General features: G+C 42.9%; 2 protein-coding genes across 4 annotated transcripts; both read left to right on the top strand.

The window, feature by feature from the left end:
- The first annotated feature begins 272 nt into the window (after positions 1-272).
- On the top strand, positions 273-13,687 carry n4bp2 (NEDD4 binding protein 2). 2 transcript variants are annotated; one of them, XM_048256764.1, is made up of 16 exons: positions 273-640; positions 1,186-1,987; positions 2,075-2,199; positions 2,659-2,747; positions 2,934-3,010; positions 3,098-3,211; positions 3,664-5,891; positions 6,060-6,142; positions 6,237-6,282; positions 6,454-6,698; positions 6,860-6,984; positions 8,178-8,310; positions 8,442-8,609; positions 11,826-11,994; positions 12,397-12,520; positions 12,645-13,687. In XM_048256764.1, exons 1-16 carry the CDS (start codon positions 373-375, stop codon positions 12,703-12,705), a joined length of 4,857 nt encoding a protein of 1,618 aa, XP_048112721.1. In that variant the 5' UTR covers positions 273-372; the 3' UTR covers positions 12,706-13,687. The 2 variants fall into 2 exon arrangements, 1 of the variants encoding a protein (XP_048112721.1); XR_007195027.1 differs by lacking the exons at positions 11,826-11,994; positions 12,397-12,520; positions 12,645-13,687 and having other exon boundaries at positions 6,865-6,984; positions 8,442-8,581.
- A 319-nt stretch (positions 13,688-14,006) lies between these two features.
- On the top strand, positions 14,007-16,894 carry rhoh (ras homolog family member H). 2 transcript variants are annotated; one of them, XM_048253705.1, is made up of 2 exons: positions 14,007-14,116; positions 15,419-16,894. In XM_048253705.1, the coding sequence occupies exon 2, from the start codon at positions 15,670-15,672 to the stop codon at positions 16,240-16,242; it is 573 nt and encodes a 190-aa protein (XP_048109662.1). In that variant the 5' UTR covers positions 14,007-14,116; positions 15,419-15,669; the 3' UTR covers positions 16,243-16,894. The 2 variants fall into 2 exon arrangements, with proteins under 2 accessions (XP_048109662.1, XP_048109653.1); XM_048253696.1 differs by lacking the exon at positions 14,007-14,116 and adding an exon at positions 14,367-14,568.
- The last annotated feature ends 4,882 nt before the right edge of the window (positions 16,895-21,776 follow it).

Genomic DNA, 21,776 nt, shown 5'->3' with positions numbered 1-21,776 from the left:
GTCATCCACATTTAGGTTCTCTATTTAGTGACTTTAAATAGCCTAAATATAATTAATTAGAGAGTATTAGGGGTCATTTAAAAATCTTTGACTTGATTTTTTCAAAAATGTATTTTACCCTTTCGACTATGTGAGACAAACAAGCAATATTTAAAACACGATTTCATCAAAATGTTTCAACTTGCTTCACAATAATATAGCTGTTTTATTTCCAACCGCGCGAGGCGCTCGTACTAATGCACGATACTTTCTCTGAGAAAGGTTGCGTGGTCCTGTGACGATACAGGTTTTCGCCTCTTGCTTCTATTGTGAGTTGTAAATAGTGGATCGTGGAGAAAACTGGATGAAGGGTAAACTGTGGCTCCTATCAGTATGCCTAAAAAGAGAAAAAGTGGCCAGAGTCCTGCGCGGGTTCCTGGACAGCTAAACGAGTCCCGGAGCAACGACAATCGTGTTTACGGGTCTAGTGAACCTTTCCCACAGGGTGAACCAAACAGAAGTAACTCTGGATATGGCATTTCCAACTCCACTGCTCTGGGATTTACTGATAGGGAACATATATTGAGAAACATGGAGGAGGTATTCTCACATTTGGACCCCGAGGTCATTCACATGGTACTGACGGAGTGTGATTTCAATAGTAAGTTTGGCTATACACCACTGATATCAACATCTGAATGGTCAACTTTATGTAAGCGAACACCAGTACCGTTGATTGGTTAGCCTACTAGAAAGGGGGTGGTGCAGGTATGCGGGCCTCGTGACAGTTTCAGGAAGAACGATAGCCCAGAGCAGGCCCATTTAATTCAGTTGGCTTGTGCATTGCTCATTTGTCATAGTGTCACTCTTTGCCACTTTAGAGTAAAAGCAGAGCAATATCAGTAACTGTGTAGCCAATAAGAAAGAATAAAATTATCTTAATCTTTACTGTGACTAGTACTTGTAACCGTGTTGCCGTTACAAGTGGTCGTAACGTGAGTTAACTAGATAGTATTGCTAACATTGAAACCCTGCACAACAGCGTACCGTTAGTTATTATATAGCACAACTGTTTTAAAGGCCAGGTTAGTCATGTAGCATGATCAAGCGTGTTGTTTAAGTTGTCTACAATTTACATTTTCTCCACCTATCTCTCACATTTCTCTCTCTCCCTCTCTGTCTCATTCCCACCATCAACTCTCACAGTGGAGAATGCAATGGACTCCCTCCTGGAACTCTCTGATGCTGCTAAGGGTCCACCTACTTTGCCACCTCCTGTCTCTGGTTTTGAGATTGCAGCAGCCCTCTTAAATCCTGACCTTCCTCAATCCATCACCTCCCACCCCAAAACTACAGACTCCAGTACCTTAGGAGTTCACACACCACATGCACTCCCACACCACCTTCAGTCAGAACCATCTTCTCTGTCTACTTCTGTGCCTCTGTCCTCTCTTCCAACTCCTCAGTTCCCTCCTCAGCAGACTTTGCTGAGTAACCCCAGTTTGCATCACCAGACTTTCAGCCCTAAACAGAAACAGGCCAGCAGAGGGAATTCCCCAGTGGGGGAGCTAAGCTTTGCTGCCGGGGCTACTTCAGTTAATCAGAGTGATCGACTGGACTTCAGTCACCTAATTGGGGGGTCAGTTGGACTAGGGGGCAGCGGTTCAGCCTTCCAGGCCTATCGCAGAGATGAGCAGCCTCGTGCAGTGGGAGCCCCCTGGAACATCACGGCACCAGAGTTCCACCCACGAGTAGAGGTGCCGTCCTTCATCACGCCGGTAGTACAAAATCCCACCCTTGCTGCCCGTTGGTCAACTTATGCGTCTGTCAGCCAGGCCCCTCTAAAACCCACAGCAACCATCCCCACCTCATGGACCACACAGCAACCTCCAGTCTACGGCAACAAACCCACTACAGCTCCCACCCCTAACCACAGGCTCTGCTTCGAAGGCAGGGTTGTAGTGCTGCTTAGAGGAGCTCCAGGATCTGGCAAATCAACTTTAGCCAGGTGTGTGTGTGTTCTTTGATATATAAAAAAAGTATCTTGATCTTATCACAATCCTTGAGTCGTGCAACATTTGTGTTTTGTGCTTAGGGCACTGTTAGACCACAACCATGGGGGTGTGTCTTTAAGCACAGATGAGTATTTCTGTCGCCATGGAGACTACTGCTACGACCCATCGGAGCTGGGAACAGCACATGAGTGGAACCAGCAAAGAGGTACAAAAATATACACCACATTCTTAGCAGCTACGCCCTCGAGATTATCCTCCTATGACAAACCTGTTTCAAGATTAGGCACTGGCTACCTCACCTCGAGGTGGCATGTATGATGGCCGGTGGTAGTATAGTGGTTAAGGAACTGGGCTAGCATGCAGTAGCCAGAAAAGTTGTCGGTTTATTTCCCAGCTTCAACCGTCTGGGGACAATGGTCCTTGTAATATAACTGACATGTAAGTCACTTAAAAACAAAAAAAACCTGTCTTCTAAATGAATAAATGCAAATGATACTCCAACCCCAACCGACGCCTTACAGTGATGTTCCAACCCCCCATTGTACAGTATACTTCAACATCCTGCATGACTAAATATGTCCAACCAAGGTGGACAGGCTCTAAAGTACAGGTCCTTGCCATCACAATGTTGGTATTTAATATGTAAACAATTCTTTTGTGACAGCTAAAGAGGCTATGGAGAGGGGCCAAAGTCCTGTCATTATTGATAACACTAACTTGCAGAGTTGGGAGATGAGACCCTATGTGGCCATGGTGAGCTCTCTCTCTCTCTCTCTCTCTCTCTCTCTCTCTCTCTCTCTCTCTCTCTCTACATACATACACATACACACACACACACACACACACACACACACACACACAGACATACAGTGTCATCATCATCACAAAATAGGGATGACTTTTGCCTGTAGTCCATTTTAATTTCTGTATTTCTGTCAGGCCTTGAAGCAGAAATACAAAGTTGTGTTCAGAGAGCCAGACACGTGGTGGAAGTTCAAGCCCAGAGAGCTGGAGAAGTAAGATTCTTATCCCTTATTGCCCTTACCGTTAGCTTCATAGCCCCACTTACACACCATTTCAGAACTGTCCCTCTCCCTCTGCAGACACACAAAGCACGGTGTGAATCGAGAGAAGATTCGACGGATGCTGGATAGCTATGATAAGCATGTCTCTGTCAACTCCATCATGGGCTCTGCACGACTTGATCTTCACAGAGAGTGAGAACCCCATACATATATTAAATGTCTGTTTCTCTACATTTGCCAAAGAATCTTACAGGGTGCATCTTCAAGTAGTGATAACGGACTGCATTATCGGATAAGCTCCAATTTGTATAGAACTCATAGTGAGGAGCATAAGGGAGATTTAGTCTGCTGTATATTATCATTGTGTAACACAAAAAGATATTTGTTGCCCTAATATAGAAGTATGAAAGTTGAGTCTGAGTCTGAATTATTAGATTTGGATCAAAAGTGAGAAGAGTTCAGTCATGTTAAAAATGGTAGTTCCACAATCTGGTGCTTCACAGGAGAGGACCAGTCATGCAGTAAAAGGGGATCACCGGAGCACCTAGATGCTTAAGTTGCTTATTTTCATTTATGATGGGTGCAGCAAAAGACTAACGTTTCAATGTAGGACACATCTTCATCCCAGTTTCCTTTTTCTTCAGGCCTCCTGTGACCTCTGACCTGCCGCGGCCGGACCTGCTGGAACCCCCTCCTCCTGTTTCTCTCCCTGACGTGTCCTCTGTGCCTGTGCGCAGTTTCTTTATGGGACAGCCACCTGAGCTCCTGGACTCTGTGGATCTCTATCAGGACCCCCAGGACGTGGACCAGCGCTTACATGTGGAGCTGCCTGTGATGTTCTCTCAGTCTATCGGTCAGCGGGAGAGGAAGGAGAGAGACAGAGGGAGGCGTCCAGCTAATTCCCAGCCTGCTGCAGCGCTGAGCTCAGCTGCCGCACAGGGGTTTGTAGAAGCGGACTGTGCCACGGGCAGTGACGAAGAGATTTTTGCTGCAGGCAGTGCAGAGGTGCAAGCGGAGGTTGCCAAGGGGGGCGATGCACAGGGAGCGCCACTCACGTTTATTGGAGATTGGCCCTGCGAGAGTCAGGGGCCCCGAGGTCAGCGCACCAGCAACCGCAGGCTCGGAGACAAGGAGGCACACGGCCAAGATGACGCCGGTGGCGCCGAGGTGCGGCGAGCTGGGGGTGGGCCAGACTTCTCTGAGTTTCAGAAGCTAATGGACCTGCTCCAGGGAGATGCGGAGGTGGACGGCCCCATCGAGCTGTCTGACAGCGAGGAGGAGAGCAGCCCCAGCTCTGGGCCTGACACCCAGCCGCCGTCACCCAGCTGCCTGACCGAGGACACCACACATGTTCCCAACCCGAGCAGAGAGGAAGAGCGGACGGGAGCTGAAAAGGGAGAGGAGGACAGAGCACAGGAGAGTGGGGAAGAAAGTAACAAAGAAGAGGAGGAGATGGAGAAGGACAGAAAGGATGAAGGGAAGGAGATAAAAGAAGGCAAGGATGGGTTGGAGGAAGTGAGTGATGCAAAAGGGCTGGAGGGAAGAGAGGATGGAGAACGATCAGGCGGCGGTCATGTCTCGGAAAAGAGGAGAGTTAACCGGCGGTCAGGCAAATCCTGCCGACTGGCCCTCACATTCACCAATCAGGCACCTGCATCAGTGTCACCCCACCACACACAGACTGAATCGCCACTACAGCCTGAGTGCCAAACTCAGGACACGTCCATAGAGGTGGTTCCATCCTGCAGTATCTCCACACAGACAGAGTCCTGTGATTTTGCCCTTCTCTGGCGACTGGAGCACGGGGGGTTGTGGGAAGGGGCTGGCGAGAAAGTCCTGACAGGAAATGCATCACACTTTGTCCCCGCTGTCTCTGAGGCGGAGAGCGCATGTCTTGGCCGACGGGTCACCCACGATCGAGGGGCCCAAGTGGAGGAGGAGGAGCTCATGGAGGCCCGGACGAAAGACGAGGGTCTGAGTATCCTCATGCGCCACTTTACAGGCGTCGCCGTGGAAACGCTAAATGACCTGTATGAGAAATGCCAACAAGACCTGGAGTGGACCACCAACCTGTTACTGGATTCTGGAGAGAGACTGAGCCGTGAGGACGAAGAGGCAGAAACTGAAGATGAGGATGAATTGGGTAGGCTTAAAGAGGGTGAGAGGGAGAAGGCAGAAGAGAAGGATGAGGCGGAGAGAGAGAAGATAAAGGACAGTGAAAGAGAGGAGGTCAAAGCTGTCGGGATTGGAATCACAGAGAGCACGAGAGAAGACACGGAAGCAGATGTCCGCAGTCGTGACCCAGCTGACGTGAGGGTCAGCAGACCAGACGAGGCTACAGACGGCACACATGTGAGGTCAGAGGTTGATGAAGACGAGGCACAGCCCACGCGGGACTCTAAAAGCCCACCAGAGCCGTTTGCACACGAACCAACAGCCCAAGCCACAATGACCAGTCAGTCACAAGAGGCTGTACAGCAGCAAGAGTCTTCACAGAGTCAGAGGCATCTGTCTGAATTTGCTGGCACCGGGACATACTTGTTCTTGGATGCCTGCCCTGAAGCGTCTGGATGGACAGTGGGATTCCAGGAAGAAGAAGATGGAGGGGTAGAGGGAGATGGAAAGGAGGACATGAGGAGAAGAGTGGAGGACGTGGACGCTGTTACTCAGTCGATACTGTCTCATCTGGAGAAGTTGACGAAGAGAGAGGAGGATGAAAAGGAGAGGGAGAAGCAGGAGAGAGAGAGGGAGAGACGAAAGGAGAGAACAAAGGGATCTAAGCCACTGGACATTCAGACTCTGGAACTCAAACTGCCTACTGAGCTTGCACTACAACTCACGGAGCTGTTTGGCCCTGTTGGCATCAACCCAGGTATGTGCACTTCCCCCTCACACCCACACACATATACAGAGGGTTTGCAACACAATGCAGTGAAACTCTCTCTCTCTCTCTCTCTCTGTCTCTCGTACGCTCTCTCTCTCTCTCTCTCTCTCTCTCTCTCTCTCTCTCTGTCTCTCGTACGCTCTCTCTCTTTTTAAGGTGAGTTCTCGGATGACTGTTCTGTTAAGATGGACCTGAACCTTGCTCGACTCCTGCATCAAAAATGGAAAGAAACCATCCAGGTGAGCCAGAGGTCTTGCATGCGAATACACGCAGAGACACACAGAACTATAATGAGTGACCCTGACAGCATTCATCTTTATGGTGTCTTTTCAGGAGAAGCAGAGACAAGCTTCACTGTCCTACCACCTACTACAGGAAAGTACGTACATACACACACACACACACACACACACACACACAGACACACACTCAAACACATGCTCAATTAGACATGGTGAAAATACTTTTAATGAAATGGCCAACCTCCCCCATGATCATTTATTGATCCGTTGTACGTTCTGCTTATTTTCTTGCCACCCTGGTAACACAGGCTCCGTCCACTGGGGTGAATCACAGAGTGGCATGTCCAGACCACAAGACGGGACTAAACCTCACTTTCTGATTGGTGTCGATGGCTATGCATCTCTCGTTGGCCAATCAGATTACACTGAAGACACTCCAATTGTGGCAAATCAGATTACACTGAAGACACTCCAGCACAGGAATCTTTCCCAGCCATATGTGTCTCTAAGGGATATCATGTCAGAAGAACAGGCACTACAAGACATCGAAAAGGTAACTCATATTCTCACCCACTCAAATACACCAACACCACCACCACAAACACACACACATGCCGATGAGCCCAGCATTGTGTGAGATGTGTGTGTTTTGTGAGTAAGAAGTGTGTGTGTGTGTGTGTGTGTGTGTGTGTGTGTGTGTGTATTTACATACAGTCCAGATTGAGTCACTGGGATCCAGAGCTGAGAGATGGGGCTGCCATGTTGAAGGAGAAACAGCTGTTCTCACTCTTCCCCACCATCGACAGACTCTTCCTCAAAGACATCTTCAGACACAACAGGTAAGACAGTGATCTCAGTGTTCCATGACATCACTAGCAGAGATGTTCTTTCCACTGCCATCTATAAGCATTTGAATCTCCCATATTCCTACTATACATCACAAATCAAATGCTTACAGCCAAGTCTTACGTTTTAACTTGGTGGTAGCGAGATCTGTTAAAGCCCCCCTATGCATTTTAGGCAATTTCTTCGCTGTTTTCTCGCTTTTTACTTGCAGGTTTCTCTGTAGAGCTCCCCCTACAGCTTCAGAGTATATATTTTACGATACTCCTCAATCAGTCAGTCTGCAGTTTCCTCTTTCCCTGTTCCTCTGACAATGGTTTACTCTCTTTTTTTGCTTTTCGCTGGCTCTGCCATGATGAATGACTGAGAAAGTCCATCACTACCTTGTTCTAGCTGGTGCCTGGAGTGTATGTGTGTAGTGCAGTAAAGCAATTTGTTACATCGCGAGACCGCAAGACTTTCTGTCTCAAAGTTGCAAGGCTGGTTTTTCAGCTCACAGACGCTAAGGGGAAGCAAAATGGCCACCACTCACCCCAGAAAAGGTCATATAACCATTCCAATGACTCCGAAGGTAAATTAAGCTAAAAAAAACGTAATAGTTCCCCTTTAAGTCGTAATAAACTCACATGAATCAAATAATCCAACAAATAATTGGCAACTATAGACACTTAGCCAACTATAACAATGTAATATGCGACTCTGTTCTGCTAATAGGTGTAAATATACTGCTCAAAAAATTAAGGGAACACTTCAATCATACACTGCATCAGTACTCTGACACTGTTTGATTCTGAGCACAAGTAAAACTTTTGAGGCGAGTGTTTTATTTTGCAAGAACTGTCAGACATTCTGTGAATGTAGTTTGAGAATGGAGAAATTTCAAAAAATGTGTTTTAACAATGTGGAAAACTGTAAGTGTTCCCTTAATTTTTTTGAGCAGTGTATATTCTTAGTAGGCCTGCAATGAACAACAGTCAGTTTCCCAAAGTGGGACTCTACCATGCATCATCCACAGGCAGTCATAGTGCATTTGTTTGCTCTTAGGTGCTGTTCACAAAGCTGTCAAACCTTTGTCCTAATCCAGTCAAACATGACTGGAGTAAGCGGACCTGGAGTTATTTCTGGTGTTTGAATCTGCCCTGCACTAGTGTTCAGAGTGTATTTGAGCTCATTCTGTTGTTTACGGCAGTTACAGTCTGGAGCAGACTGAGAAATACCTGCACTGTCTTCTGGATGTGGGGCCTGTCAAAAATGTTGTGGCAACAGACTCTGGCCCCCAACATAACCACACTCACACACCAAGAACACCCAGCAAGGAAAGGGTTGGTTTCTTTTTGTTCCTCTCACAATGCCTCAAAACGTCTCACAATGCCTTTTTCAGTTCTCCTAACAAAACATTTTCTGTGTGTGTGTGTCTGTCTATCTGTCTGGCTGTCTGTCTGTTCGGGTTCAGAAACAGCAGGAGCCTGAGCCAGTGTTCCAGGAAACAGACGAGCCTGAGTATCAGGACCTTCGGGCAGAGGCCAACCTGCATAGGTTCAAACAACAGGAATGCTTTAGCAAAGCAGCTGAGGCCCATAGGCGTGGCAAGAGACAGGTGGCAAGCTTCTATGCTCAACAGGTGAGACACTCACATATACATGAACTACCACACACATTTCAGTATTTTATTTGAACCCATCAATCACTTTTCTCACATGTTTCCAGAGGTGAAATGCAGCTCTTAACACATCACCTGCACTACACAGCAAGGCTGCTTATTACATCTGATATGGAGCAGAATTCCGTTAGCTCTCAGGCAGGCCTGTCAGTCATAACCCACTAATGGTTAGTTTGTGAATATGCCCCAGGCTGCCAACTCACCCAATCACATGCATAGACTAAGGGCCCGTCTACACTTGCGTGTACAGGACGCCAGCATTTTAGGAGGCTGAAGTGGGATTTTTTGAAACCGCTGGCTAACTTTTGCTGTGTAGACTGCACAGCCAGCAATTTTATGACGACATAGCCCCACCCCTCAACTCCGCCACCGCACTCGACCTGACACGCTGCTTGTCAGAACAAACCAAACCATTTGTTTATCATATTAAAATGTTTTTTTTCTTTCCCCTGTCATGATTTATGTGCACAATGTATCAGCCTTTTGTGGCTGTTAGAAACACGCCGTTAGCTGAACTTAGTTAAACATTACCTTACTACAATCTATGACTGATGCATGTTAATGTTTTCTCTAGTGGTGCTCAGACCTAATGCAATACGTAAGCAATTGAAATTCCACATAGCAGTCACATACCTTGAAAATGGACTTTATTATTTTAACAGTTGAATTGAAAACCGAATTGTCTGTAGTCTCCTTATTTTATGTGACTGCTTAGTTCAGTTCAGTTCAGTTTATTCTTCGTCCCAAAAAGGGCAATTTGGATGCAGCAGGAAGACATCACATGAAGGATACAACACAAACCACACCACAATTAACACTGATAAAAAACAGCAGCTTGTCTGAGAAAAATAATAAATAATTGCAGAGTTGTGTTGGAGTGAAAATACAAGTAATAAAGAAAATACAAGTAACAAGTAATAAAGAACTACAATAAATACTAATAAAGATGAAATAAATAGATAAAGGGGGGGATCACTAATGTAAAAAAAACAAGGGCTATCACCTCCTTAGCTGAGTTAAGTGCCTGTATAGGCTTATACTTATAACAAACTGTTTCAACAATGTTTTGTGTTCTACGCGAATTAAATGTGAAGCCACGGCCCGGCGCCATCAACTGGTCTGGCATATGCACTACAGCACTTTTAGCCACTTTCACCTCTGTGTGTACATGCAAGTTTTTTCTTTACCGGTATTGTTAACCCTCTATGGTACGGTGTTGCCTATAGGCAACATAGCCTATTTTGCCTTGTTGAAATAAAATGAGACATCCCTTAAAGAAGTAAATAACTCTTTAAGAACTGGACAACTCAATACTAACCAATGAAAATGCAAAATAGTGGTCACATGCCCCACAGGCGGCTATTTTGACCCTTATTTCAGCACATGCACACGTTTGGCTGGGTATCATATTTTCTCCCTAGAAAAGTGTGACTTTTCTCACTAATTTCCCTCAAGTTTACATTCTTCAAAAAAACTGACAACCATTGATAAGATTTCAATCATTTGTATGTATAATGTATATTTTAAAAAATAGCAAAAATCTGCATGTTGCCCACAGGCATCATTGTACCGTAATGGAATCACAATGGGCCATACTTAGTCATTGAGGGAATGGAGGGGATTTTTTACTTATTGTAATGCTTTTTACTACTGCTAATTTTAATAAACAGTAATTTAAAATAATCTACATGATGATTTGAAGATATTATGATTTGGTTATGATGGTGTTCCACAATGGTACAATGTTGCCTGTGGGCAACGGGTAAATATGATACATATTTTTTTTTTACCCATTCAGATCATAATGCGTACCATAGAGAAATCGCTAAGAGAAAATACACCCGTTGGTTTTGTGTAGACGTAGCCTAAATCACTGATCTTTGCTGTTATGGGCTGATCCTTAGTTTATCATAGAAGGCTGAATATTGGTAATGTCAATATATTGGTCATCAACACAGCCTATCTCTAGGATTAGCACTTCCTTATGATTTATCTTTATCCAAGAACACTACATCAGGGGTGGTAGGGATGTTACAAAAAACACATCAGAGCTTTTGAGCAAATCCAGCAGCATGCATTGACTGTTTGAATTTAGGCACATCTTTTGGTTGGTAACCTGTAGCCTGGCCTTGTCCTCCTCTATACAGCAGCATTTCTGTACATAGAATGAGAGACAGAGTGGTCAGCAAAGTCAAGAGATACCAGCTTCCCCTGTATCCTCCCAATACAGTCTTGCGTTGTCGTTATCTATTTAATGCTGTGTAGGAATTTCCTTTCTGTTGTGTTCTGATGTGTGTGATGTCATTCACTGTGGCAGACACTAGCCACCACACACACACACACAGAAAGAAATGGAGAAAGAGTGAGGGTGTTTTCCCACTTGGTCCCTTTCAGGCTTCTAAACGAACTCAGATCGTTTCATTTTGTATTGTAGGCTAGCCTATTTTGTCCTACTTGACTTTCCATTGCCAAAAGAGAAGGCATGTCGTTTATTATTTAAAAAAATAACTATTATCATTAGGTTCATAATAGGCCTACAGACATTTGTAATTTGGTTACAAATTTGGTGCGTTCCGCTGAATTTCTTTTCATCCAAGCTATTGATAGCCTAACTAATGAAGAATTAGCGAACTTTGGATTACATTGCTCACAATTTTTCATGATCTGCTGGGCTCTGTCGAACTCTTCTTGCGTGTAGAAAACATACGAGTAGCCTTCATACTGAGCAGGGCAGTTAACAGGCTGCTGTTCACTCGTCATTTTAGACATGTGATTTATAGTTGGCCATAGCAACAGTGAGTTAGACAGTGTGATTGGCTGGCATGTTGACTGACAGATATTTGCAATAACTAAAGATCAGAATTCATTCTGAAAATATATTCTCACATAATGAAAATGAGTCCCTTTTGTTTTAGTCCACTTTCTGGTCCCCTTTTAGTGGACTGAGTTTCGGTTCTTTTAAAAGGAACTATATGTGAAAACACCCTGAGTGAGTCAGACACACATTTACACAAAATGATACATGTACAGACACATTCAAAAGGACAAGTGATATGACCTGATTGACGAGATTATTTGCAACCTTACATATCCTGTATCCTGACATACATACATACATACATTATCAAACAGGAATGAGCAGAATGTGTGTGTGTGTGTGTCTGTGTGTTTTTACAGGGCCATTTGCATGGTCAGAAGATGCGAGAGGCGAACCATCGTGCTGCACTGTGCATCTTTGAGCGAGTGAATGCCTCACTTCTGCCACAGAATGTTCTAGATCTCCATGGCCTGCATGTCAGCGAGGCCCTAGAACACCTCCAGAGGATCCTCAAAGTGAAAAGCACAGGTGTGCACATACACGAGGAGATAGCACTAGGCCCTTAAAGACAGTTGAGAAGGCAGTTGGAGTTGTGGTTTGAGGCAGTGACGGGTTGTCTGTTAGGTTGTCATTTTTAATTTGTGATTAGCTTTAAATGTTTACCTTTCCTGGAATCCTTGCCTGGTAACCCCTAACATCTCCCATTTGAAAACAGTTTATTGAATTTTCCCTTCACTTTCTTAAAGCTAATTTACTGCGTTTCTTCTTGTGGCATTGTCATAGCTGAACACCATCTTTATGATATCTGCAGACTGTTAGCGTTGACATTTATTTGGTACTGTTAATTGTAAAGGCTTTTCAGGTGGATTTGTCTTAGTATTTTTATTTAAAATGTATTGCTGAACTGAAATACTGTGTATGTTTGCTTAGAGTACAAACAGGGTCTATGCAAACCTCAGCTGTCAGTCATCACAGGAAGAGGAAACCGCAGCCAAGGGGGAGTGGCCAAAATTAGGCCTGCTGTCATCGACTATCTCAAGAGCAAGCATTACGAGTAATGAATGCATACACTCACAAGCACTTAGACAACTTAACCATAGTTTACAACAGTAAAGAAAGATACTTATACACTTACATATCTTCTGTATGCTCTCATCCTTTCTCTCTCTCTCTCCCAGGTTTACGGAGCCAAATGGAGGTTTAGTTCTTGTCTCATTGCAGAAGGAGGTAAAAGCATGAATGATGACTGCTGCTGCCGTGGGCCCTTCACCCACGCAGCCTCCTCTTCCTCCTCTGCCTCTATTCCAAACGGATGCTCATGTCTGTTGCTGGAGCTGCTCTGATCTCCAGGCCTGCTCTCCCAGGGCGGACCAGCAGTCAGCACTGTGTGTTGTGTGAAGAGGATCCTTTAAACATCTTCAGTGCACAGTACGCCTGAGACATTTTTAAATGATAGTTTGTTTGGAAGTAGAGCCTATGAAATATTTTGCTTATTGTTATTTTGCACCATGTTAATCTGCCTTCACAGAATACCTGTGATTGTCTTGTACTGCTTTGAATATAAAAGACTGGTGGTGTCTTCAACTGTGCAAAGTGGGCACATTCTTAATCCGTTAGCACCATAAATGTTCTCGTGATCGCCAGAAACTCAAAAACCTTAAGAGGACATGGGCAAAATCTGAAAATCTCTTTTTTTGGTGAAGTATCTGGTGTGCAACAGAGTTTCTCGTCTACACTTAGAAACATTTTTTTTGCACATGTCCCTTTAGGGTCTCTGTACGGTGACATTCTCAGGGCAAACTAATGTCTTCTCTGTGTACAAATATGTTCTATATTTGATAGTTGATGTTTTATTTTGTGTGTGTTGAAGTGAGAGAGAGCAGATGTATAAAGGGATGTCTCTTCTCACTTTGGCAAATTTAGCTTGGCAATGCATGTTAACGCTTTAGTAATGGCTTGACTATTTTTATCTGGTCCATTGTTAAACCTCAATGTGAATTGATATGGGAATTTATTAGAATGTAATTCTAGTTTCAATGAAATTGTTGGCTTAATTGTAAATATTTCCTTTCCCGTTTTTATACTCATGTAATCAAGGCAGAATAACTTGATTTTTTTTAAACTGAAAAAAGTGTTTTAACAAATTTAAATGTATATTTTGTATTGCCCTAATGGGGATTTATTTTGTTATTAAAATGACAAAATTAAAAGGCTACCACTACGCTGTTTGTGTGTTGTGATGGAAGTGAACAACTCAGCGGAATCAATGACTAACATGCGCACGGCTATCAAGTTTCGGCACGAAAAGGTCACGATCTTTGCAATGAAATGAGAGCGCACGCAGTATGACGCGAGGGCAAGAATCAACGCAGGTTACTATATAGATGTCATATTACCACACGCCGGTAGAGAGCAGTAGAGACATGTGGCCTACGGCTCTGGTAGCCTACTATGCGGGGTCTATAGGCTACTGAAGAGTAGCGGAACACACTATGGGATCACATTAGTCTATGTAGGCCTATTGGTTGACACTTTTCTTCTTCTTTTCTTCTAGAAATTGAGAAATATGTACGGAGGACTCATTTAACCTCATTTTATTTAGCTCATAAGTGAACGTGGGCCTACTCAGAAGGTGCAAGCTCTAACTAAGGTAGGCCTATAATCCATTTTTTTTTGTAGGCTAATGATAATTTTTTGACGGATCATGTCATTTCATGGTATCAATTTAGGCTACAGTTTTACACACGTGTGAGAGAAGGATACAGATACATTAAAAAAAACACCCCCGCCTCAGATGCACACGCCCCAGCGGATGCACACAAAAGTTCTTAAGAAAAATACTTCCTTTACATCAGATGGAAGTGATACATTGCCTAGTTCCTTCATTCGCGTTGTGACTAACGACTACATCATCTCAGGTATTTTTAGATTAAGTAAGCCTAAATTCACTGGAAGGTTTATGTTTAGTCAGTGAAGTTTTGCGTTGCTTTCAATTTGGGTAAAGGGGCTTATCATTTTTAACACTTAGGCCTATATTTTTGATCAGAACCAATATTTCATCTGTCCGTTTCTCAAGCAGTTTGTTCATCGAACACTGACGTGGTAAGAAAAATTGGCTTGTAGGCTAATATTTTGTTTTCACACACATTTAGCAAAGTTAGGCTGCTATTTGTAATAGTTTGAAATACTTATACTATAGGCCACAAGTTTATGTTGGTATGAAGTTAATCGAAATGGTGCGAGTCTTCGGCCTAGGCCTTTTGGGATTTTACAGACGTATTTCGTTTTGCCTGTGAGTGATGACGCCCTTTGGTGAAAAGGCAAAGTAGGCCTAAAGATAGAACAGCGTAAAGTTAAGATAAAAACAATCAAAAAACAAACCACTGCATTTTGTTGATCTATTCATTTTTTAAAAGTATATTGATAATATCCTTTAAGTTTGTGGATGCTTTGGATATCTGTTTAGTCCCTTTGGATAAGCCTGATTCTATTTCCATTAACATATAGGCCTACCAGTTTATTCCTTTGTATGTCCTTGGTTAGTGAAAGGTAATAAGACACAAACATTGAACGAATATAGAATAAGTATCTTTAGGAACTCAACAGAAACAGTTCCTTACAATTTCACCAAATAAGGTTATGAAATAATTTGGTTTAAAAAACACATTTTATAAGCAAACACTTTATTGAAGCCATTTATATATTACATTCAGAGATTATGATTAGGCCTAGAAACATTTTTGCAAAGCACTGCATTTAACATATCAATGTTTTGTGGTCGTTCAGTTTAACGACTGCGACATCTGTTTTCTACAATGTGTACAAGGTCCCTGTAGAGAGCAGAAATGCCAGATTTTGTTCACTGATTATGCTTCTTTGATGTTCTTGAAGTATTCATCTTTTTAAACAGTCTATATTTCTACCTTTCTCCTCTCACTTTTTCGGTCTCCAGGTGTCTTGACTGTTATGTGAAGCAAGATGCCAAAAAGGAACCCTGTATAGCACATAAGGTAGACACTGGGAGGGCCAAGCTGAGCGTCTGCTCTTTGACTTGAACATTTTAACCAGCTGAACAGATGAGACTTGGACAAGGCAGTGTCCATCATGTGCAGCATTGATCCCAGCCTCTGAGCTCTCGGCGAGCTCTCCCCTCAGGACTAAAGATCACGGTGGTGTTACCAGTTATTCCTCGGTGTGTCAATCATGAACTCCATTAAGTGTGTTCTGGTAGGGGACAGCGCAGTCGGGAAGACTGCTCTACTTGTTCGCTTCACCTCTGAGACTTTTCCAGAAATGTATAAACCCACCATTTATGACAACACAGGAGTAGAGGTGTTCATGGATGGTGTGCAGATCAGCTTGGGATTGTGGGATACGGCTGGAAATGACACCTTTCGGCATGTTCGGCCTATGTCCTACCAACAGGCAGACGTGGTCCTTATTTGTTACTCAGTGGCCAAACCGCCATCTTTTGCTAGTGTGCGGCAGAAGTGGATAGCGGAGGTTCGAGAGCATCTTCCTCGTGTCCCAGTGCTTGTAGTGGCCACACAGACAGACCAGCGTGAGATGGGCCCTCACCGGGGTAGTTGTTACTCCGCAGCAGATGGGAAGCGGCTGGCCCAGGAGATCCGAGCCAGGGGCTACCTGGAGTGCTCTGCGCTTAGCAACCGTGGTGTCCAGCAGGTGTTTGAGTGTGCTGTGAGGACAGCAGTCAACCAGTCCAAGAAGCGCTCGCGCCGCCGCCTCTTCAGCTTTGACCTCTGCAAGACTTCGTAACCCTGACTTGTTGGCGTACCTCATTAAGATGTCACTCTCAAACACGAGCATGCACAGAGCTATGCTCAGAGCTTTCCAGTTGTATGTTTATAGACACTAAATCAATTGATCTTCATATGAACGTGAAGAACAAGTTTTACTGAGAAGAAAAATGAGCCTAAATGCTTATGGTTCACTTTTGAACTCCCCAATGTTGTCATGTCTGTTTCACCAGTGAAACTCCCTCTCAAGACTGACTTTGTGTTCTTGGAGAGTGATTGATTAAAATTCATCAGATGAATTGTTTAAATCAATCTATGAAAATACAGCAACTCAAATTAAACTTCCATTTTCAGAGCATAGTTTATGTGAAATACTCATAGATTGATTCCCCACACAGAGTTTAAACAGGATAAAATGGCATTTAAATGAAAACAACAAAATCAACAACAGAAATGTAATCAATGGACTGTAAATGTAATCAATGGATCTGTTTTCGGTTATTTTATCAAAAAATTAAATATAATGTTACGGAAGGAGAATGGACTTGAAAATGGACCAAAGTATTAAAATATTCCTGTTTTCGTGAAAGCACTATATGATTTTTAGAAATATATGTCTTTTGGAGTTAAATGATTGCTCACCTGAATAAACAGAGTAATTATTTCACTGAGTTTGGCACAATTTGAAGTGAAGTATAATGAAATGTAACAGTATGGCATAAAACGGATATCTGCATCGTTATTGATTAGTAGGGGTGTAACAGTACACAAAAATCATGATTTGTACCTCTGTGTTGAAGTCATGGTTAGGTTCATTTTCGGTACAGCAAGCCTGTAAGTACTGGTAACCTAACATTTGCTGACAATATGCTGATGCTGAACACATATAAGCAGAATTAGTATTTTGAAAAGGTATCAAATGTTTTTTGGCGTTAATAAACTAAACTGAGATTTGGTCCACCACTTAACATGTGTGTGGGAACTCAAATAAAAATAAAAAAACAGACTGTTGATTACTATTTGAGACTGCATTCAGTACATTCAATACACATCTGTATTGAACCTAACGCCCTGTACCTTAATGGTTCGGTAGCAATATATGTCTCCTTACACCCCTATTGATTAGTGATGCACTTTTTTGTAGGGGCCACTGACATTTGTATAACAAATTTGTGTGCACTGCAATGCACAGACAGATTTCTTATGAATTGTAATTCAGCTGAATCTTTGGGATTTTCTTTGAGATTGAGGTTTCATGTTACATGTGCAGTTTTTCAGTAGATTTTGTAATGGAAATGATTATTCATAAAAATTCCATAGCTTTTAAAGGTCACATAGTTCCATACTTCCTGACAGAATTGTCGTAATTAACGTAATTAATGACGCTGCTGCTGGTTGACAGCAGGAAGGCCATCAGAGCTAGGTCCTCAAGATAGATATTATCTTTCAGTTGAATAAGTTGTGCTTTGGTCCTAAGAAAAAGTATGTATTAGAGTAAAACATACAGTAATGTATTCAAACATACAGTAACACGTTCTTAATGCTGATTTCTTTGTCTTTTATTTCATGCGACAGTGTATCTGTCCATTTTGTGACTAAAAAGTTAAACATCCTCTAACAGTACATTATGTGTATTATCTAGGTTCTCAAATGGGGGTACGCGTACCCCTGGAGGTACGTGAAGGCACTCCAGGGGGTACGTGAGATTTTAAAATATACATACATTGATATTTATCAGTTCCACAGTTTAATAAATTAGACACGGATGGCACAGTGCTCTGTTTTAAGTCTTTTTTTTTCTCAACTAAAAATGCTTTGCGCTGGTTAGGGGGTACTTGGCTGAAAAAATATTTCTCAGGGGTACATCACTGAAAAAAGGTTGAGAACCACTGATCTAGATTGACAAACAGCATTGTGTGCTGTGGCTTAAGTGAAGTGTCCTGCAAATCTCATGTGTGACGTGGTGGAGGAGTGCATTTAGTGTCACACTGCTGTGCGATAGAGGGGAGGCGATGCAGAGGCAGGGAGAGTGATCGTGATAGCTCCATGGTGGTCGTAATAGATAACTCAGTGTTGGTTCTACCACATAGTAGAATGTTTAAGTTGAGGTTAGCTATGTCTAATTGCTTTTGAGCTCTAGTCTTTTCTTCTCATGTATCCAGGCCAGTACACCAAGAAAAAACAGAACATTAGCGAGCAAAATGAGCACAGTCAAATATCACATTAGAGTAAGGGTGGGCTGCTTTAGTCATTGGTGGAATATACTTGTCATGCTATTGACATATATTCAGGATGTGGTACTGCCATTAATATGGTGTAAATTTCCCTTCTAAAAATTGTATCTTGTGCTAAATATGGCTGACCCATGGACAGCGGGTCTGTGCAGTATGCTATAACGTGTGTGTGTATAACTTGTTATGGAGCTCATTTGGGGCAGTCGTGGCCTACTGGTTTAGGCTTCGGGCTTGTAACCGGAGGGTTGCCGGTTCGACCCCCGACCAGTGGGAACGGCTGAAGTGCCCTTGAGCAAGGCACCTAACCCCTCACTGTTCTCTGAGCACTGCTGTAGCAAGGCAGCTCACTGCTCCGGGTTAGTGCTTCACTTCACTGTATGTTCACTAATTCACAGATGGGATAAATGCAAAGACCAAATTCCTTGTATACACAAGTATACTTGACCTGATTTACATTTACATTTACCTGATAGAGGATATCTTAACAACATGTTTTAGGTTATATTCCAGCTTTATAAAATGTATTTTTGAGATCACAACAGCAAAAGACCATATGATAAATACATAGATAAATAGTGCAAGCTTTCGCTCAGCAAAGCATACAGTGCAACTTTCATATGCTTCAACACATAATGACAAGTGAGATGTAAAGATAGATCTTTATATTTGATATGTGAAGGAACATACAACACAAAATTTGAGTTAATTGTGTTGTGAAATAGAAATAGTGTCTCCACTTAAGTCACCAAGTGCTACTTGCTGCTCTAGGTTTAGATGGCAACAGCCCTACTAGCTGCCGCAGAAGGCTCCACACCACGTGAATACTGTTGCAGAAGTAGAATTATTTTTGCCAGGTTAAAGCTATGGTTAAGGGTCATGTTTGCGGATGGGCTGTGTACTACTGAAATGTCTATGGAGAGCTCACATGTCCGAGACTGAGCAACAGAAATGGTTGTTGTAATTTGGTGGAGTGTTTTAAGAGTACAAGATAGGATTACAGGGTAGGATTTTGTCTTAGATTTCAGAAGAACTCTATCACAACCACAGTGTGAGCTGAAACGAACAGAGGGATGTGGGATTTAAGATGTGTAGTTTTGTCTCATGTGGTTTATGGAAAAAACAGAGACACACACTCTACCTTCTCTGTCTTATGCACATCTCTAACCTCCCCCCATGCATAAAACAGATCTATGAGGCGGATGCCTGTGTCACCCACATATACTGGTTGGTTATGTTACATAGACATTTAATGTTGCTTGCCAGGTCTTTAAAACAGCAGTAAGGATTTTTGGTGTACAACTGACAAGCTAACTATCTAAGCATCTAGGCATGCAGAAACTATGCAACTAACTAACTATCTAAGCATCTAGGCATGCAGAAACTATGCAAAGACCAGCAACCAAGCTGGCACTGATGATGTCTTCCCAGACCTCAGATGTACTATAGGGCATAGCCTGTACAACTTGAGAATGACAAGTGTGTTTATTGGTTGTTCGTATGACAATATAGCATGAAAATGATGATTCCAATGAAAGATTCTGTAAAATGTAGCACGTTGCTGCATGGTATTACTATTAAAACATGGTTGAACAGTGAAGCTAAAGTCCAACTCAAGATAGACTAACACGCAAAGCATCCTTTTGTATCTGCAGGGGGTTTCACACAATGTTGCCACAACTCCAGAACCCAACTGTGCCAAATAACTGTTCTAGTCCAAGGAGGCCTATATTTCAGCTGTGGTCTCTGTCTTTGTCTGTCTCATAATGTGAGACACTTTTGTCTCTACAGTAGGATTCTACCAGTAACCCAACCAGACACAAGCGGGTGCGGGCAAGCGCACACGCACACACACACACACACACACACACGCACGCCTCACAAACCCTACCACATAGCCCTAGCTCTTTCGCTGAGACAGGAAACACCTGTGATGACTTCTTACCGCATGAACGCTCTAGCACACTCACATATACACACAGTCCAAAGACTCAATCTATTGCCAAATAGTCATATACATTCTTAAGTGAGGTATGTTTCTCTCTTTCTGTCTCATATACAGGATTTTCGTGTGTGTGAGAGAGAGGGAGAGAAAAGAGAGAGGATGCAACTAGAATCATTAGAATCATATAGTAGCATTATTATTATTTTGCTCATTTCTGGTATAGCACATCATTTACACGTGAGTGTATACTGACAATTAACAAGTCTATTAAAAACTAATAACGTTTTTTATGGAGGTGTTATTGAGAGGGTTTAGATAGTTGCCATGGCTCACGTGTTTATCTCCATCAGCGGTAGCAAAGATACGGCCCACAGGCCAGAGACGGCCTGGATAGGGAGGGCAAATGACGTAGATATTCACATCCAGTTGTCATCGGCTATGTGTAATAAGCAATATAGATCATTACATCATAGACCATCCTCAGGAAGGAAGATGTACAAAAGGAAAAAAGTGGTTTGTTGCACCGACAATTAAGTTATGTTTGTTTAGCCATATGCTCTATGCTGGTGAAAAAGAGAGACTGACATGGAATGTAGGGTATGTCAAAAGAGTATGTCCTCGTTTGCTCATAAGGGGTTATAGTAAAGGAGTATACTTTCCTGATCTATATATTAGGTCCAACTACATTTGGCAGTTAATACAGATACACAGAAGATGGGACTATTTGAGTGCAACAATAAGAAATGTAATTTTTTTTAAAACAGATCATAGTTTTAAAACTTTTCTATGTCTTGAGTTAAGTTAGATTACATTCAAGGGCAAAGAGCATATACTCACTTCCTGTGATATATAGGTTTAAAGTAATTTCCCCTTGTGACTGCATTTGTACATGTCACAGACATGTCAACTGCTTGTTTTAAAACTCATGGTGTGTAACCTGTCTCCTCAAAACCATGTAAGATTACCTGTTCCTAGTGATGGAGAGCAGGCAGACACTCAAGCACACACACAAACACCTTCACACACACCTACACACACACACACACACACACACACACACTCTATCTCACATACACTCGCACAGCAGAAACCAGATGCTCTGTGCTATGTGAGAATGTCTGTCCTTTTGTGTGTGTGTGTGTGTGTGTGTGTGTGTGTGTGTGTGTGTGTGTGTTATGTGATATCCACAGGTCTTGTTCCATGGAGAATGACTAAAGCTCTATACCTGAGCTGATTCCCTGCGCAGTCAGCTCCAGTTGAACCTGAAAGAGTGCATCTGTCCATTTGTAGACTTTTTCTTCCCAACAAACAGCATGAGATCTGAAGGATATCTCTAGCTTCAAGTAGCTTGATTGTGTGAGTGAGCGTGTCCTGTAT

Source organism: Alosa alosa, chromosome 1, assembly GCF_017589495.1.
Source record: "Alosa alosa isolate M-15738 ecotype Scorff River chromosome 1, AALO_Geno_1.1, whole genome shotgun sequence".
Lineage (NCBI taxonomy): Eukaryota > Metazoa > Chordata > Actinopteri > Clupeiformes > Clupeidae > Alosa > Alosa alosa.
Note: the sequence above shows the minus strand (reverse complement) of the source record. Positions and strands in the feature narration are given on the sequence as shown.

Excerpts from the sequence above, each read along its gene's own strand:
- n4bp2 (XM_048256764.1), top strand. The coding sequence starts at position 373 with ATGCCTAAAAAGAGAAAAAGTGGCCAGAGTCCTGCGCGGGTTCCTGGA. Across the intron at positions 641-1,185 it reads GACGGAGTGTGATTTCAATA|TGGAGAATGCAATGGACTCC; the intron begins GTAAGTTTGGCT and ends CAACTCTCACAG. Across the intron at positions 11,995-12,396 it reads CCTCAAAGTGAAAAGCACAG|AGTACAAACAGGGTCTATGC; the intron begins GTGTGCACATAC and ends ATGTTTGCTTAG.
- rhoh (XM_048253705.1), top strand. The coding sequence starts at position 15,670 with ATGAACTCCATTAAGTGTGTTCTGGTAGGGGACAGCGCAGTCGGGAAG.